The 18,901-nt window shown below is 40.7% G+C and overlaps 2 protein-coding genes across 2 annotated transcripts; one reads left to right on the forward strand and one right to left on the reverse strand.

The window, feature by feature from the left end:
• The first annotated feature begins 1,789 nt into the window (after positions 1-1,789).
• Positions 1,790-11,913, forward strand: racgap1 (Rac GTPase activating protein 1). The gene is made up of 17 exons (XM_066671396.1): positions 1,790-1,935; positions 2,674-2,761; positions 2,849-3,051; positions 3,428-3,570; positions 4,030-4,099; positions 4,194-4,247; positions 4,354-4,431; positions 5,064-5,181; positions 5,491-5,642; positions 5,748-5,912; positions 6,091-6,186; positions 7,703-7,901; positions 8,100-8,205; positions 9,334-9,466; positions 9,593-9,716; positions 9,937-10,048; positions 10,380-11,913. Exons 2-17 carry the CDS (start codon positions 2,677-2,679, stop codon positions 10,453-10,455), a joined length of 1,914 nt encoding a protein of 637 aa, XP_066527493.1. The 5' UTR covers positions 1,790-1,935; positions 2,674-2,676; the 3' UTR covers positions 10,456-11,913.
• A 679-nt stretch (positions 11,914-12,592) lies between these two features.
• si:ch211-210c8.6 (uncharacterized) lies at positions 12,593-18,115 on the reverse strand. Its single transcript, XM_066672983.1, has 5 exons — positions 17,952-18,115; positions 15,757-15,862; positions 14,996-15,102; positions 13,647-13,819; positions 12,593-13,269 (listed from the first exon to the last, which is right to left on the reverse strand). Exons 1-5 carry the CDS (start codon positions 18,055-18,057, stop codon positions 12,991-12,993), a joined length of 771 nt encoding a protein of 256 aa, XP_066529080.1. The 5' UTR covers positions 18,058-18,115; the 3' UTR covers positions 12,593-12,990.
• Positions 18,116-18,901: the final 786 nt, after the last annotated feature.

Below are 18,901 nucleotides of genomic sequence, written 5' to 3' on the forward strand. Positions count from 1 at the left end.
TGTTTTATTGTTAATCTATCCTCTTTTCTGTGTCGTTTCCTCCACCTCTCTCTCTCTCTCTCTCTCTCTCTCTCTCTCTCTCTCTCTCTCTCTAGTTCTTCACCCGTAGATCAATGCGCCTATTGATCATCTGAGAAATTAATCAAAACAGCTGCAGCTTAGTCTCTCTAATAAACTTCTTCCATAAGACGAGTTAATTAACGCAAAACCACATCTCTCTCTCTCTCTCTCTCTCTCTCTCTCTCTCTCTCTCTCCCCCCTCACACAATGCGTCCAAGAACAGTTTGAACAGTTGACGTTATCAGTGTGAGATTATTGGAGTGTATTTTTATTTCTCATTTATTGATATACATCTGTTATTTACACGTTTACATTTAAATGATAGTAATGATACTAATCATCATAATATCATCCACATTAATGGTAGCCTCACCAATATGAGATTCACCCATGCCTTTCTGGACTTGACACATCACCCCATGTCATGACAGATGTAGTCTGGGTCCGGGTGGTGTCTTTTGCCTTCAGCGCTGAGAATCTGTCGTCTCTTTTTCCCCAAAAAACAAGCTGAAACGTGGACTCCTCTGAGCACAGCACATCAGAGATGAGCTTGGCCCCAGAGAAGTCTTCGGCGTTTCCGTATTCAAATTAAATCATCTCTGTTTAAATTAGAATTAATGTCTTTTTTTCGCTCGAATAATAGGGTTTCAAGCTGCGTTTCTTGATTGTGTTAAGTGACAACACTTTTCTGAAATCCTCCAAAGCTAATGTAGCTATAACTATCGCAGTCCAATGACGGCCCCTCGTGCAGTGTCCTATGAGGCCTGGAAGGTCACGCACCTTTAAACAGGTGACCAGCCTTGCCTGAGATGGACAGAGACTTCCTGAAAGTTTTCACACGAAAGACCTACGTTTTCTCAGTGTTGAATAGAGTAATGTTCTGTTTACAGATCTTCTCACAAACTTTGGCACATGGTGAGCCATGACCTTTGGTACTTGCCAAGTTTAAACCTGTCTTGAATGTACTTTTTACACATTTTATATACAGTTGCTTATAATGCTATAACACAGTGTAACTTGGGGGGCACGGGTCTCGCTCTGTGTGACTGTCTTTGGTCTGTGAGGAGCTTGGAGTGTCTATATTACCCACCGATATTACCCAGGAACAGAGTAATATCCTCATCTCTGTTCATGCTTTTCAATATTTGGAGGGCTCTTCCCTGTCTGAACACTTCTAAAATGCAATTTTTTTCTGCCTTGAGCAGAGAGAGACCTAGCAAACAGGACTAGGACACTTTTTTAAACCCATTTTTAGACTCTGGGGCTTCGTAAAAACATTACACAAGCACACAGGAGAGCTAGAAAACTGTGCAAATATTATATACATAAAAAAAGTGTTATTTGATTAAAGTTTTTATTGTTTTACGTTCACATGAGTAACAGAAAGCCCTCTAAGAAAGGGCTGAGTACATAGAGTAACTGTAGCTATTGGTCACATGACCCTCACTGTATGTGAGTCACTTTTCACACAGTGTATGCAGTGTGTAGATTTTCGTTGGTTCAGCGTGTACAGTAGTGTGCGTTTAGTGTGAGCAGTGTGTAGAATGGTGTGTGTGTGTAGTGTGAACAGTGTGTAGAGGTCGGTGTGTGTAGCAGAATGAATGAACTCTTGTTTTTCAGTCAGTGGGTTTCTGGAATGTAACTCCGCCCCTTTTAAGCGCGTCCCCATTCCGCGCCTGCGCAGCTGAACGCTCATTGGCTAGCGGGTAAATTTGAAATGCAACACTTGCAGAACTCGTCCGTTAGCAGCGCTGTCCGAGCTCAGCCGAGTAGATGGGGAGTTAACGCGTTATTTTAACTCTTCTGTTTACCTGTTGTTCCAATTACCGCTCCGGTAAATATCGTAAGATAAGTTCGAGAGGAGTTCCCGTGTCGGTGAGTAATGTAGCTAACAGTTATTTTTTGAACGACTGTGTTAAACCTTGTCGACTGTTCGTATATAAAGCCAATGCGAGTTAACGCTAACTTTAACTGGCTCGTTGACCTCGCAAAAAAACAACACAGCGGTTCTTAGTGCGGCTCGTTATTCAGTAAAACAGTGCTATGTCACAATACCTGCTGGATATGAATCTGACAGCCGAAGAGCTTGACTATTTCAAAGATATATTTCCTTATTTTTGCGAATTAGCTGTAACTTTAGATAGTTAGCTGTAGCTAGCTAGCTTAGCTCCTCTGGTTAACTGTGGCTAACGTTAATAATGTTTGGATTAGCAAGCTTAACGTTACGGTTATGAACAAGATAAGGCTATTTATTTTATTAATTATCTACAGAATAACATTAACGTGAGGTAGCTAGCATAATTGTTTAATGTGTAATGCGAGATTTTAAGGATTTGCATTAGTTTTGCTTGAAGAACAACATTTTTAAGTGTTTCAGAAGTAGGAGAGTACTTCTAAACCTCTTTATTGTGAAGAATATATTATGTACTTGTGTATATTTTTTATTTATATATATATATATATATATATATATATATATATATATATATATATATATATATATGTGTGTGTGTGTGTATATATGTATATGTATATATATATATATATATATACACGCTACACGTGTCTGTTTCCTTAACTTTGCTTTGTTGTTGTGTCTCTGTGTCCTTGTAGGACATGGAGACCTCAATGATGAGTCTCCTTGGTGTGTTTGAAAATCTTCGAGCCCATGTAGACGTCCTCAATGAAAGCATCGAACCTCGTGAGTACATCAGTATTCTATTAAAACTCCTAAATACATAACGTGAAACAACAGTTTTAAGACTTGTGAATGCGTGTCTCGTATCAGAGTTCATCCAGATGGCCCTGAATTTTGAGGACTGTCGTCGGAGGTGGCTGAGAGTGGAGCAGGATTTGGCCTCCTGTAAGGAGGTGCTGGCCAAAGCAGAGACTGAGAGAGGAGCCCTGGAGGTCAAGCTCAAACATGCTCGAAACCAAGTGGATGTGGAAATCCGCAGGCGACAAAAGGCTGAAGCAGACTGCGAAAAGCTGGTGTGTGGATTGCAAATGCTACTCTCACACACATAATTGTTAAACTACAGATTTTAGGTCAGCGGAGCTGTTAAAATTGACACTGGTGTCATGTTAACATTGTGGCTGATTACTGAGGAATGTTTAGATTAAATAAGCTCTTATATTGAAGCTTGTACTAAAGGAAATTCACCCTGAATTACATTTCTGAATTGCATCACTAAGCTGTAAACATAGTTATGTAGAATAACATTTTAATGCGATAAACCTTTCTATGAAGAATCTTTTAGAGGCATTGAGTACAAATTCCTCGGCTGTCAATAATGTAGGTTCAGAACTTCTTTTTGAAAAACGCAATGTTCCCATTTTCCACCCTTTTCACTCATATGTACTTCAGGATCGACAGATTCAGCTGATTCGGGATCTGCTGGTCACAGAGGGCTCTAGCAGCAGCATCCAGCTGAATGATGAACAGCGCTCTGCCCTGGCCTTCCTCAATGCTCGCTCTCAGGCTCCCGCCAATCTCAATAGCAGCCGAAGGTAAGAATGATGAATAGAAGTGTTCTTACTGTTCATTTACTGTACACTAGAGTATGCCGTGGTGTTAAAATATAAAGAACATGATTAATAAAATGATTCTAGCAGTGGCTTTGGCGCAAGTGCATTTAGTGCCTGAGGAATCCTATGGCACTCAGAGTATCTGCCTTTGTTGTGGTTCTAGCATCACTACCGCCACTCATCTCAACAGTTCTTCCAAATGAAGGCAGTAAATAAACACAGTCTAGTGGCTGAAAAAGGAATGGCTAAGGACACTGCAGTATTATATTTATCTGTTGAGTGTTTGCATACAAGAGACTGGTTGAAAAACTCTGGACTAGCGCTGCATTTAATGAGACACCTGATAGAGTTAATTATGCTTAGCTGATGTTCTCTATCATTTTCTGAAAAGAGAAAAATGTATTTTTGTTTGTTTATTTATTTATTTATTTATTTTTGTAGGTTGGCTACAATTGATGAATCGGCCTCTATCTTATCAGACATCAGTTATGATAAAACCGACGATTCACTGGTAAGTCAAGCCTTTCTATAGAAATGTTTGCATGTGGATTTGAACCTTTCTGTAGTTTGGCAGACAGATTGACTGGTTGATGTTTTCTTGACAGGATTGGGACTCTTCTGTTGTCAGAACTGTTCGACTGAAGAAACGTCAGAAGAGAGTAAGTTGGTGACTCATGTGTCTTCACCCACAAAAACACAGAGGCACGTTAATCTTTGTTATTCCTGACATTAGAGCACTAAACTTTTTTATTTGACTAATTCCAGCGCTCCTCCAGAAACCATGTGGACGGGCCACCCACGGCTGGCAAAAGGTCCCGGTCCAACGGTCGCGTCTCAGAGAAGGTATGTTATAGTAGTCCAGTGCCTGTGGGTTTAATATCAGAAAAAGAACATTTTGTCGGAGTAAGTGTTCCCAGTAGAGCTTTACTCTTCTTTAAGTTTCTGCCTCATAAAGTGGACACAATGTCTCTCTTAATCTGTGCAGAATTGCACAGACTAAACCAACTTAGTCCCAACCCAAGAGACAACAATGATGTACTCAGATTGTGAAAGCAAGTAATGCTTAATCTGTGATTTAGTGCGAGTGCGTTTTTTCATTGTAAAATGATTATGGTGGTTTTAAATGAACACTAGGTAAGATTTTGTATTTTGGCACCTGGGCTCCCCGTACAGTAAAAGAGTGTAAATCACTTTTACAGCACTGTGCTGAAATCATGGGGGAAGGGACGGAGGTTGCTACCTTCCTCCAAAAAGTTACATAGCACTGTTTTTTTCAGTGCTTAGCCCAGAGCAGCAAGGGTAGAGGCTCTGTTCTCCCTATTACAGGAGAGTGAAGCATCTCAATGAAGCTGTAATTTTAAGGTAAAATTACTGCCTAGTGTTCCTTTAAACCGTGGCCACTGAAATGACTAGTGACTGAGGAATCAAATGTTACACTTTGAACATGATTTAACCTTTCATCTAAACACTCACAGGGGAATGAGTCTCTGGTGGCGAAGACCACAGTAACTGTGCCTCAAAATGGAGGTGCCATTGAGGCTGTTACCACTGTTGAGACTGTGCCTTACTGGACCAGGAGCAGAAGAAAGACCGGTGAGTTTCAAACTTGTGTGAGATGTCATTATTAGTTTGAGTCTAATGATAGCAACAATTAAACATGGCACATTGTTAAAAACACCCAAATTTGATTAGTCACTACTTGTCTCATTGTAATGAGCCAAAATGCTCAGATTTTTTACATTTTATGCCTGTGACATGTTTATAGGGCCTTGGCGTTAGTACTGCTGTCTTTTTATAATACTGCAATTTAGTGTAAATGGGTACATTCTTCCCTTCATTTTTCTTACTCGCATGTTATGGAATATGAGCCTTTTTTAATGTGCTCCAACTTTTTTCCTTTAGCTGCCATGGAGTGGGACTCTGCAGACACTGAATCTGTTCAGTCTGTAGATGTGTTTAAGCAGCCCATCCCGCCGGGTAGACAGAGCAAGGCAGAGCCCAGCACACCTCAAAACAATGGAGGTGTTCGTCTGCATGAGTTTGTTTCCAAAACGGTACGTCAAATGACTAATGTCAGGTTTGATGGCTGGTCAGAATTGTGGAAATATTATGATTATTAGTAGTAGGTTTTTAATTATAAATTAAACTCTGCTCTTTAGGTGATAAAGCCTGAGTCCTGTGTTCCCTGTGGAAAGAGGATCAAGTTTGGGAAAATCTCTCTCAAATGCAGGGACTGTCGTGTAGTAGCTCACCCAGAGTGTCGTGAGCGCTGTCCACTGCCTTGCGTCCCAAACATGGCTGGGACCCCTGTCAAGATCGGAGAGGTAGCTTTGATTTGCCCAAACAGCAATTTATTGTTGGTTACAAGAGAACTGTGATCACACCTGGAGAACATTTTAGAATGATTTTTATATTTCGTTACTTTCCTGTTTTGTCCGTGTTAATTTGTTTACTCCTTCCTCGTTTGTTTATCCGTGTAAATGATTTGTTGGTGTTTTGTAGGGCACTTTGGCAGATTATGTCTCTGCCGCTTCTCCCATGATCCCACCGCTGGTGGTGCACTGTGTGAGTGAGATTGAACAGAGAGGCCTACATGAGGTGAGTGCAAATGCATCAAGTCCGTTCAATTAAATGCCAAAGCTGACCAAAGTGCTGTACAGCACTCAGAACAGAATCAAAATCAAGACAGCATTGCGGAGCAAAAACGACAGAGGAAAATATAATAAAAAGAAATAAAAACAAAGTATTTGTTCAGGTAAAAAAACAGGTATTAAGTGTAAGGTCAACGCCAGGGATGTGTTGGTACACATGAAGGATTGAACGCTGGCAGTCTCATTCATTTGCAGGGGCTTTTGCCTTTAATCTATGTAGAAAAATGAGCATAAAAATGATCACACAAACGTTAAAGCTGTTTTACAGTAATATAATTTAAAAACAGTCCTATAATATAAAAAGCCACATTTCTACAGTCTTAATGTCCTTTAATGTTCTGGTTATCGGGTCGTTAAACATATTTCTGACTGACATTTCAGCCCAATTAAAGTGGCTTTCATTAGATGCACATTACAAAAGTCATTGTTAAAACCTCTTATAAAGGAACAGATAAAGGCTCTGAGGGTTGTCCGGCTTCTCGATTGCCCCATCTAGTGGCCCAAGACCAACAGTAAACCCAGACCAGGTAGAGGAGAGAGGGGCCGAGTCCCCCACAGCTGAATCTAAATGGAGTTTACTATGTTTCCGGACATTTATGGCTTTTGTTCCACAAGTATTTCTAAGACAGAAAAAAAATCACATTTAGGGACCACTTTCTTTGTTTTGCTATCAGCACAGTGTATGCCACTACTTCCACACACACATCCTTGGATTCTGCCACACACTGGTCTTATGTCATAATGAACTGCATAGCAGACCTTGGCCACACTGGATTTCACATCGAAAGTCAGAAGTCCGCGGTGTAAAAGGGTCAACTTGTTCGTATCTGACTAATTTGGTAGACGCAGTAAAAATGAGTTATCAGAGAAGAGTTTTGTTAGCTCTACTTTTACTGGTCTCATTTGTTGTATTTTGTAATCTGCACAAAGGAATTGTATAATATCAGGAAATGGGTCATCTAAAATTAGTCATCATACTCTGAACATTTAAAGATTGGAGTCATCAGAGTAGCCGTGGATGCTCAGATGTGAAGAGATGAGAGAAACAGGAGGAAGAGTGCAGAGCCCAGCTTCATATACCATCAGTTTATATAGACATTAGCAAATGGCTCCCAAAGCCTGTGATCTAGTACCTTCATGCCATTCAAGTGTTTCCTATTCCCCAGGTTCTCTATAATTAAAGGGGAAAGGGAGCTGACATAGGCGTTAGATGGTAATCTACAAATTGGGATATATTTACTGTAATGCTGTCTGTTCCCTAGTTCAAGACTAGGGCTATCATTAATGTTTTTCCAAACATGTTTTATCATTATTATAGAATCTATTCCCAGTTTCCTTCTCACATTAGCACAGATGCCCTTCAAATTGATTTTTGTGCACTAGAAGAATAATGCACCTCTTCTGCTGCTGGCTAAATGCTTGCGTTTTTATTTATATTCTTTCCTTCTATTTATTTATTTCAGATTGGATTGTATCGCCTCTCTGGTTCTGATCGAGTGGTGAAGGAGCTAAAGGAGAAGTTCCTGCGTGGGAAGACTGTTCCTTTGCTTAGCAAGGTGGATGATATCCATGCGATCACTGGCCTCCTTAAGGATTTCCTTAGAAACCTCAAAGAACCATTGCTCACGTTCCGACTCAACCGCAACTTCGTGGAAGCAGCAGGTCAGCGTGCGCTCTAACTGATTTCTAGACAGAGACTGAGTTTTGTCATGGACACAGTCTTGTGAGTTAAATGACGACTGGCAACAACGTTCCAGTTAGCTCTATGCAGATTAAAGCCTGTGCCAGATTTTAATGGTTGCAACCTACATGAGCTCAAACATGGCCTGATGGAATCTGTGATTTGATGTTTTCTTTCAGAGCTTGCAGATGAAGACAACTCTATTGCACTGATGTACCAGACCATCAGTGACCTGCCCCAGCCCAACAGAGACACACTGGCGTTCCTCATCATCCACTTGAAGAGGTACACAGTAGGGCTGTCCTGAATACCGTTTTTAGGGCTTCAGAGCAGTAATGGCAGTAATATTTGGCGAATATATGGGGCTTTTAGGCAATCTGCATCAGACGCCTGCTTAAAAATCTCCATCTCCAGGCTGCCTTCCTAGCAGAGCGCCGCAGCGCCGTGCTATTCTTGCTCACTAAGGTTATAGTTGATGCATGGGTGAACCAGAGCTTCATGGAAGTGGTCATGGTATGACACTGACAAAAACAGTGTTGTTGCCATGGTTCCTTGTAAGTAGACTGGGGTTTCTGAGGGCAGAGTGTTCGTGCTGGAAAGCAGTTAGTGTCCTACTGAAAGCAGTTAGAGTGGTATTTCCAAGCAGGGTGCCCGCAGCGCTTTGCCTCTTCTCCCTCCCTTAATTGATTTTGCGGCTAGTTTTAGCCACTTTTCAGACCTTCTAGTGAGTTAATTAATAAACAGAAACCCGACCAACACCGGCGACTTTTCTTTACAAACCTTACCTACTAGTTATAGAAGAGAACGACTCGTTAGAACACCGGGACTGAACATGAGCCGGAAAAATGGCTCTCTCTCTACGTGGATTCACGAGGGCGTGATCGGACCCAGAAGTGGGGAAACGTCACGTGTCGTCACACTTAACAAGCAGATAACAGCGGTTTTGCAGACTGCCCTCGGCTTGTAGAGAAAGTACATTACTTTTCCTGATGATTTAGGTTTTTGCCATGGTCTCGTTTCAGTATCTGTATTGAGATATTTAAGCAGGTAATAATTTTATCATGAAAGCACTTTGCATAAAAATTTCCAGGCAAATGACTATTAGTACCGCGACCCTGAAATGGAGAAGCGGAGAAGAAAATGATGATGATGATGATGATGACTATTAGTATTAACTTCATTCAAAAAAAAAAAAAAAGTCCCAGTGCAGTTGACAGATAAAACATTGTCATTGCACATGGTCCCAGTGCAGGATTAACACACTGCAGAAGGTCCAAAGTAAGCAGTGCGGATTTGCAAGTTGAGAGCTGACAAATCAGAGGCAAATCACTAGTTTTCCCATTTATGGAGGGATTAATCTGAAGTTTCTAAAAGTGATATTAAATTAAGTGCTTATGTTGTGCTCCTTTTCAGAGTTGCCCAAAGCTCAGACACTAAGATGGATGTGACAAACTTGGCTCGTGTGTTCGGCCCCACTATTGTTGGTCATGCCATTCCTGATCCAGACCCAATGACAATTCTGCAGGACACTAAACACCAGCCCAAGGTAAAACAAAAAACCCTACTATGACTCAAGTATGCTGAAAGTTTAACATAACAATAAAATATTCCAACATTCAGAATTAATGTTTTGAATATAGAAATGCGTAGGTAAAAATGTATTGTTTGTCAGGTTGTGGAGCGCTTGCTGAGTCTTCCTGTTGAGTACTGGAGCCGGTTCATGATGGTGGAGCAGGACCAAGCTCACAATATGATCATTGAGAACACCAATGTCTACGCTACTCCTGACAATAAAGGTACGCACCATGGATATTTTTACTTTTTATTTTCAATATATTAGTTATTCTAATTTTATAAAAATTAATTTCCTGGCATAATGTGGATATTGATTAATAGGGAAAATGCATTTGGGCGTCTTGGGACTTTAAACGTCACTAAATCCTGGTTGGTGTGAAATTGATTGAATTATTATTATTATTATTTTTTTTTTTTTTCCCCTCCTCCTCCTCATTAAAGCAAACATCTTTGGCCCCCTCACCACCCCGGAGCAGCAAATGAGCAAAACTCCGTCGTCCAGCTCTCTGTCTCAGCGCGTGAGAAACGCGACACTCAACGCCATCACACCAAAGTATGTCTCTTAAAACTTCACAGCAGATCTTTACATTACAGAGAGGAAAAGTCAATAATGCTTTGTAGGAATGATGTTTCAGAGCTGGTGGCTATGCCCCAGAAACATGGAGCTCATACTTTTACAGATAAATAAACTAGTATGGGGGCACACACACAGTAGCTGTCCTGACTTCCTGTCTGACTTATTTTGTGAAAACCTTAATTTTAGACTGAATGTAGGGAAAGATTTAAAAAAATGTAATTATTATTATTATTTTTCCATTAAAACGGCTTTATGTATTCACTTAAGAAACCTGATACTCACATTTACCCCATTTCTGTTGTTGCAGGTTTGGCAGCAAGAGTAAATCAGCTGTTGGCTTCAGTCGCCAGGGGAACTTCTTTGCCTCCCCTCTCCTGAAGTAACGGGAAATGGCTACAGGGCGGCTGCAGCTGCCCCTGGGCTAGTGTTTGGGGAAATAGTGCAATACTCTGCACGATTAATCTATGGATACCAGTAATACAAGTTTTAATCTTTTATTGTCTTTTTCTAATCACATTTTGTATTTTAGGTGTTTGTACTAATGAAACACGTGGAAACCAAAGGGATGGTTTTGTAAAAAATATGCACTTCATTACCATTTACTCCAAAGCTCCGAGCACTGTCTGTTTGGATGGGAGTTCTTTTTCAAGAAGCCCCAAAAGCGGCAGTAACATCTGGTGCTCAGTTTTTTAATCCTCGTATTTGTAAATAACCGATGGTTTGCTGAAGTATCAGTGTTTTTTCCTTTGTTTTATCCTCGTTTTATTAATCTTTTTAAAGCAGCAGAGGCCTGAACGAACTTGCTCAACTATCATTTTTCAGGATGTCACCATAATATTGACTTGTGCATTAAATGGTGGCAAAAGTCAATTCTACAAGCGGTTTTTTCTCTCTCTTGTAAAAGGTTGGACTTCTAAATGGAGTTTTACACTTTTTTCCTTTTAAAATATATTTAAGATTTTGATAAATTTGACAAAAAAAAAGATGTTTCCAATAGTCAGATCTGGCCCTTTTTAAAGTTGAACTGTGACAGATTTGTTTCCTTTTATAGAGTCGTTTACACGTGCTGTTCAGGGTTTGTATGTTTATACGTTTGTTTTGATTGAAAGTGAAAAGTGATTTGCCACACACTGTATTCATAGATTCAGCCATCAGCATTTTTTAAATCTATACCATGATATGCTCTGATATTGATTTATTTATTTATACTCATATGTAGCCATCTTTTTGATTTGAATCTGTCTGCTCTGTTCGCTGAACTACACCACGTCCTGGTGTAGAGGGGCACATGTTGAGTCTAGGATCAGAGTCTTGATCTTCACGGTGTGCAGTGCGTTAGATCACTGCAGTGGATCAGTGTTACTCCATCACTACATTATCAACTCTGTCAGTTCATTAACTGCAAACTAACAAAGAATACACTCTTGCACAATGTAATATTCACCTGTAAAATATAATCATATACATGGCACATTGTGATTATTGTCAGCAATGTGTAGATTAAACTGTCTATAATCTTCAGCCCATTGTATTAATTAAAGTGGCCCGCTAGCACTGGCCGGTGCCACTGCATTCTCTAAAATGCTATTGGGTATCTTTTGAGATGAGTTGACCTGGTGTTTGTGCTCCAACGTCAGTACCTGATTGAACTGATTCACTGTAAACACTTTTCTAAAAGTATAAGTTTGAATTTTCTTAAATTCTTAAAGCGCTCTAGAGTTGTTGTAAAATCCATTGAAAGTTCCCTCATATTGTGCTAGCTCTGGTCTGTGCTGGAAAAAGGCCAGTTGTTCCTACTCAGTCCTGGCTCTGTAAATGGGAAACAAAGTGGCTCAGGCCCAGAAACAACGGGGGGTGTTCTGGCTCGGGCACAGGACCGGGGACGTGCAGGGGGAGGCTGTATCAGGCACATGCTATGTACATGAATTTGTGGGGCAGCAAAATTTCATACAGCAGCTGTAAATGGTCTAACCCTCGTCCTATAATTGGGACATTGCTGGTTCGATCCCTGGTGATTCCTCAGGTACCCGTTTACAGACTAAGGATTTTGAAAATGGCTGTGTACCAGAGAAACAGTAATTGGTGTCATCATTCGTCTCCTGCTGTGAAAAGAGGCAGTGCAGTGTATGTACGCTCGCTCCTTGCATCGCAATGAATGCATTAGAAAGCCAATAAACAATGCTGACTGATGGATGGTATGACAAAGAGCCTCAGGTCATATGTGGTGTTGTAGTGACATCTGCACAATCAGTTTAACTATTTCCTACACCATGACACACAGGCTCCTTTTTACATAGCTACTTGATTCAGCCAGTGGATTTATAACATGGGTGCAGTGTTTCAGCCAGTGACAAATGCTCAAAGAGATGTAAGCTGCGAAAGAAATTGTCCTGAGAAGAATGGGCACAAAGTTTTACCCGTCTTTGTTTTCTCATTTTAAACACAGTGTATTTTGCTTTAAAAAAAAAAAGTGAATATATAAAAAGCTTATTTCAATTTTATCTTTAATTGTAACTCATGTAGAATCAAATTGCTTTTTGATCCCTGAACAAACTGGTAAAAGAAGACACACGGGAAAACAATTGTGTTCCCTTAAAGTTGTCAATCAAGCAGAATTTTCATTTAAAAAACAACTGTGTTACATTTTAAAGATGAATCACATGCATTAATAGGTTAACACTGACAGCACTATATTTTTGTGTTCCCTTTAATGCTTCTTAGTGTGTATAATAGATTTAGTACAGGATGCTTGACACATCCAGGCCACTAGGTGTCAGCATTGTGACTGAAGAGAAAATGCCTGAGTGTTCCTTTAAACAAGTGGATATTTTACTTCAGAGATCCACTTCTCAGTGGAGTTCAATAACATCTATAAAGGTCCTAAATATAATAAATCCTGTACAGACCACCTGAGGGTCTCAGAAAAGACGGAAGGGCCAGAGAAGTGGGGTGTTCTTGATGTAGTTCTGAAAAGCAGGGTCAGATACCCACTTCTTCATGGCCTGTTTCTCCAGGATGGGAATCCCACTTACGTATCTCAGGAGGAACCAGACAAAAAGAGGAGACACCACACTGAAGTACTGAGGGCCATGCATGACTGAAGAGGCAGACAGGAACAAACCTGACCACTGCAAGATCTCCCCCAAGTAGTTTGGGTGTCTGCTGTAAGCCCAGAGCCCGTGCTGGATGAACGTCCTCTGCAGAAAATAGAAAAACATGAAACAGACAAATTTTTTCAGGTTTGGTAAAAGGCACCGGGTTTAAAGGCTGCAGGTCATGGAAATGTAAATATGTGCCGCCATCTAGTGGCTAGGGCTGTCCACCTCTCCGGTGCTCACTGCCCCCTAGTGTTCACTAGTATGTTTCACTGCACAGGTTGGATTAAATGAGGAAAACCAATTCCTTTGTATGCGCAAGCACATTGGCCAGTGAAGTGATTCTGATTCTAATTCTAATCCTATATGTCAATCATCACATGAATTAGTAATATAAAGTATCTTATGATTAGTTAATGAAGGACCTGGATGTTGGAGGGCTATCACAGGGGACTGGCAAACTGTGGTGACAAACTTACAGCATTATCAGGGTTGTTTTTAAAATTCCACTTCTGCTGATCTGCAATGGATTCTATGGCAAACCCGAGGCCCCATAAGGTCCAACCAGTGTAGTCACGTGTGCCCAATGGTTCATCTTTCCTCTGAGTGTTCAGGATCAGGGTGGGCAGGAGGGTCAGGAACACCCACAAAGCTAAGACAATGATGCAAATAAAACTTTGAAGTTTTTTCACCAGGTGCATTTTAAAAGGTTCTGTTGGGGCCAATAAACACTGCACAAATCCCATTTTCAAACAGGCTGGAACGTTTTGTAAAATGCAATAAAAACAACCTGTGATGTGTACATTTTCTTGACGCTTAATTTATTTAACTGGAATTTTTATTTTGTAAATATAAACAAATTGACACATGCAACACAATCCAAAAACATGGGACAGATGCAACAGTAGACTGCCACCAAAGGCTCAATCTTTGCAGCAAAACATTGTGCCAAACTTTGCGAGAGAATTTTCAAACAATTAAAAAAAAATGTCTGAAATATTAAATGCAAAATTTCAATATATTTCACCATCTACTGTACATGTGTGTGTAGGGCAACACAGAGAGCCTTACCTTTGAGCCCTCAGACAGCATGGCGTGTGAAATGCTGTGCATAACTGACCACAACAAAGGTGATTTGCAGATGTTAGAATTTTCCATTGATTAAGAGACAGACACCGGTTTTTTAGAGAAACATGTGCTGCCGTGCACATGACATTTTCCTAGGAAGTCCATGGTTATTTCAGCAAGACAATGCCATGCCTCTTTCTGTATGTGCTACAAAAACATGGTTTCTTAGACACCGAGTGCCTGTGCTTGCCTGCAAACCAGTCTACTACGGCACATCACAAAGTCCACAGACTGTTAAGAAGCTGAAGTCTTGTTTGTATCAAACCAGAATGGGCAAAAAAGGAAAGGTGATGTAACACAGTGGTAAACATGCCCCTGTTCCAGCTTTTTCTTGGAGTGTGTTGCAGGATTTAATATTTAATGTTTATATATTTACAGAACACAATCAAGTTGTTTGGTGAAAACACTGAACATCATTTCTTGGTGTTTTTGTCAATTAATTAATACATCAAGAGAATTAACTAACCATGTATTTATGAAATATCCCTGAAAGTATACAGCCCTCTGTGCATTTACCTGCTCCACTGGCTTTTCACAGTAAGGTGTATATCATGCCACTCACTTCAGGGCACAAATGAAATCTAGTCCTAAACCAAGATGAAATTCCACTGGCGAATCACCACTGGCGCAGTGGAAAACTGATTAACTTTCCTGACCACAAACATCATCAAAATTACGAGCAGTAAAACAGTTCAAATACCTTGCAAGCTCCAGTACACAAAAAATACCCCAGGGCTATCTCTGACATTGTTGAACCTGCGGTCCTGTCCTTCCTTCATGATCCGGAGGAAGAGAAATGTCCCGAGTCTACAAGACAAGGCCAAACAGGTCACTCGTTGACTTATTAACCCAGCCTTAATGGAATGGATTAGTGAGCTAATGAAACTTGAGCTAAGGGCGAGTTCAGCGTGTCACAAGTCACAGAAAATGTACAAAACTCATTAAAAACTGCAACTGAATGTATTATTAATACATATCATATATATGTAAAGTTCACATGGGACTGGTGGCACTGAGCATGCATTAACGGTGCCAGTGGGGCTAGGTGCAGCCTTAGTCACCAGGGAGGCCAATGTGGATTTATGGTTGTTGATACTTAAGGGTATGGTAGGACTGTAAAGCTGGCTTGGATGGGGGTGGGTCTGGGACGCCCACACAGTTTTCTGGAGGTGTTGTGGGCTGAATTCAGCAAAACACCAACGAGAGAAGGAGCATACCTGATGCCCCCTGTGAAGAGCTAGTGATACAGTGGCTGGTTTGGGTACTCATGCGATGGGCTCAACAAGTAACCGTAGTTGTTAAGGAGCCGGTTGCTGATCAGATCATAAACAGCCACAGCAACCTTAGTGTTGAGGTTGCTGCCGGTAGAGAGTGTGGTGGGCCTCTAATTTAAAGCTCTAATGGACTGGCACAGGATAACTTACATCTCATCTTGTGTGTGTTTATAATTATAAACCATACCTGAGTCCCCATGCAGTGACTAGACCCGTCTGTACATTCTGCCTCAGATGTCTTGTACCACCCCATATTCGACTCAGGTGGGCCAGCAGCACAAAGGTACCAGAACCTACAACGATCAGGCATGACATTAACATGACATTTGTCCATTTTATCAGCTCCACAGAACATATAGTCGCTTTATACTTTCACAGTTACAGACTGTAGTCAACTTGTTGCTCTGCATACTTTGTTAGCTGCCTTTGCCCCTGTTCTGCAATGTCCAGGACCAGAGTCAGAGACAGTACCTTCTTCATTTTACGCAGGACGCTGTTATCTGGATATTTTTTGGTTGGTGGACTCTGTCTAGCAGTGACACTGAGAGTCTTTAAAAACTCCGTGCAGCACTGCTGTGTCTAATCCACTCACACCAGCACAAGGCACACTAACAGACCACCATCACACCATCAACTTTTTTGCAATGCTGAACAATACAGCAAATAAACACATGCTTTGTTGTTCTCTCGAAGATTAAATAACACAGGAAAAAGGACTACAATATTATGCAGAGCAACAGATGGACCACATTTTGTAGTTCTACCGTTACAAAGTGCTCCTGTGCAATAAGTGGATCTGATAAAATGGTCATGGAGTGTAGACACAAGGAGGTCATTTTAATCTTTTGTCTGATGGGTGTAAAGATTTAATGACACTGGTTAAGGGACTGTTTCTAAGTGACTATAGTATGGGTGCTAGAGCCGTTCAGCCGTGTCTGCTGTGTGTAAAAGTAAGGCGTGTTCACTGAATATTTTACCCAAGAACCTGCAGACTATTGGTTCCAAAGTTCAAGGATTTTCAAGAGCACATATCTTGGAAGAGAAGGAAGAGCAGTGTTTGAAAGACTGGACTGATTGGATGACCACTGGAAGGAAATGCAAAGAGTGCGCTGAGAGGTGAGCAGAGTCTTTGACTAAAAAGTCATGGGGGTCTTGGTCATTTACGAGGGCTGCTTTAAATGAGAGCAGAATCGGAGGTAGATGTACGTTTTGTTTTTAGCAGCTCATCTAAATCAATGTTTACTTTGTTGATAACGTGTGCCAGTGTTAATCACAACATCAGTCTGTGTTTGAGGAAACGTCAGTTTTGTGTGGGGTTTAGTGTTAAGATTAAAAACATAAGGATTTTCACCGTGACCGACAGGTGAACCATTCGGTCAAAACTGTGCACCTCGTAAAAGACTGTGTCCCTGTACATCATATTGTCAGCTGGCTAAATGTCTTGAAAGTATTTAAGGAATCAATTAACCAAAACAACGAGACCGTTTTTGGAAAGAATTCTAACTAGACATCCCTGCTTTTAGATTACATTGGATTACGTTGATCAAGAACAACAGCACTGTGGTGAAGCAGGTAGTGCCATAACACACGTTGGCAGGTGGATTGGCGACTAAAAAGTGTCCAGAGGTGTGAGCGAATGCGTCAGTGTGTGTCGCCCTGTGAAGGACTGCCGCCCCCTCCAGGGTGTGTTCCCGCCTTGCGGGATAAGGTTTAAGGGTTACAGATAATGAATGAATGAATAAATGAATAAATTCAGTTGATCTGTGACAAAATCCCCCAAATGATTATAAACCATCTGAGGTCAACAATTACAGTCCTGAACGCTCATTTTGTTCATGAGAATTACATGTTCAGAAAATGAAAGTGATGTAGCTCTACCACTCCACCACCTGCTTGCAGCTTAAAAGCCCCACCCCTCAATTTTAAGCGTTTAGTTATTTAGCTTTATGACGTCATAAAGCTTGACTCTGAATTTACTTGTAAACACACATGCTGCGTCTTCTAACATACACACACACACACACACACACACATATATATATATATACATATACACTGTTAAATAGGACAAAAATAAAATAAGAAACCTATTTATTTTTACCAAAAGAGGTCTTTAAAAAAAGCCAGTGTTTCTCGGGCTACAGGCGGAGAACGGTTTCACAACGCCGTGCGTTAGATAACCGAGATTTCGTAATCATTAAATCATTTTAACATTTTTCGTTGTGGTTTTAACAAACACAGCTTCTATATTCCATGCTGAACGTAGCCTAAATACACCGTAACTAAACTCCATACCGCTGTCCCACACCAGTCTCCTAAACCCCGGGAGCGCTTTATTTAAACACCGCGGCGTAGTCCGGTTCCGCTGGGTTGCTTTATTACCTGCTACATCGTAAAACTTTTCCGTTTTCAGAGCAGAAGCGAGCGCCCAGCCGAGCCACTGAACCCCGAGATCAACAGCAGCGCACTTCGCTAGAGTCACTCCCATCGCCCGCTTATCGGCTACACTCAACTCTGACAGAAAACTTTCAAAACACCAGCTCACAGTTCCTGCACGACGACCCGTACCTCCCATGCGCTGGGGATCATGGGAAATGTAGTTCAACAGCAACGCATTTTACAAAGTACCGTTTTTCTTTCAGCTAAATACCTTTGAAAAACGGCTGTAAGACGTCTAGATGTCCGCCATTTGTATTATTTGCTTTAACTACAAAAGCAGCGGGAAACTGTTCACCTCTAAAAACCCTGTAAAATTAAAATAAATAAATACAATAAAAAATCTTAATAGTAGCAATGAAGAAAGTGGCTAAGAAAATGTTGTAAATTTAGGAATTAGTGATTCAAGGATTCAAGAATTCACGGATTTTGATTGTCAATTCCACTATATATCTAGGACATATTAACATGGACGGGTTTTCGTTTCCTGAAAGCAGAACTTATGTTAGACATTTCTGAAGAAAACTACAAAAGGGAATAAGTCGAGCTCCTTGTGTTCTCGCTGTAAACTGGTTCTGTCTCAGGGTTTGTCTTTAAAGTCCCCCTCCAGTCATTTATAAAACCCTAAAAACGAATCTATTTTCATCATGATTTAAATTTATTTCCAAGTGGTTAATGTATCCATAGCTGTGTGACGTTACATATGGACACCTGCCCAGTAAACATTCAACGTTGAAATAACGTAATGACTGCCGTCTAATCAACGTTCTCTTAAGGTTGAAAATGAAAGTTGAAAAGACGTCCAAACTCAGACATTGAAAAGACGACTATTAGACGTATTTTGGACGTCCATTGACGTTATCGATTGGTCACCACTTAACTCACTTATTAAGATG

The sequence above is a fragment of the Hoplias malabaricus genome, chromosome 5, assembly GCF_029633855.1.
Source record: "Hoplias malabaricus isolate fHopMal1 chromosome 5, fHopMal1.hap1, whole genome shotgun sequence".
Classification (NCBI taxonomy): domain Eukaryota; kingdom Metazoa; phylum Chordata; class Actinopteri; order Characiformes; family Erythrinidae; genus Hoplias; species Hoplias malabaricus.

What these genes read in the sequence shown, in the direction of transcription:
- racgap1 (XM_066671396.1), top strand. Translation starts at nt 2,677, where the DNA reads ATGGAGACCTCAATGATGAGTCTCCTTGGTGTGTTTGAAAATCTTCGA. An exon ending in CCCCTGTCAAGATCGGAGAG is followed by an intron (nt 5,913 to 6,090) that starts GTAGCTTTGATT and finishes GGTGTTTTGTAG; the next exon opens with GGCACTTTGGCAGATTATGT. An exon ending in ACACTAAACACCAGCCCAAG is followed by an intron (nt 9,467 to 9,592) that starts GTAAAACAAAAA and finishes ATTGTTTGTCAG; the next exon opens with GTTGTGGAGCGCTTGCTGAG.
- si:ch211-210c8.6 (XM_066672983.1), bottom strand. Translation starts at nt 18,057, where the DNA reads ATGGGAGTGACTCTAGCGAAGTGCGCTGCTGTTGATCTCGGGGTTCAG. An exon ending in AAAGTTTTACGATGTAGCAG is followed by an intron (nt 15,863 to 17,951) that starts GTAATAAAGCAA and finishes TGATCGTTGTAG; the next exon opens with GTTCTGGTACCTTTGTGCTG. An exon ending in AAAACAACCCTGATAATGCT is followed by an intron (nt 13,270 to 13,646) that starts GTAAGTTTGTCA and finishes TATTTTCTGCAG; the next exon opens with AGGACGTTCATCCAGCACGG.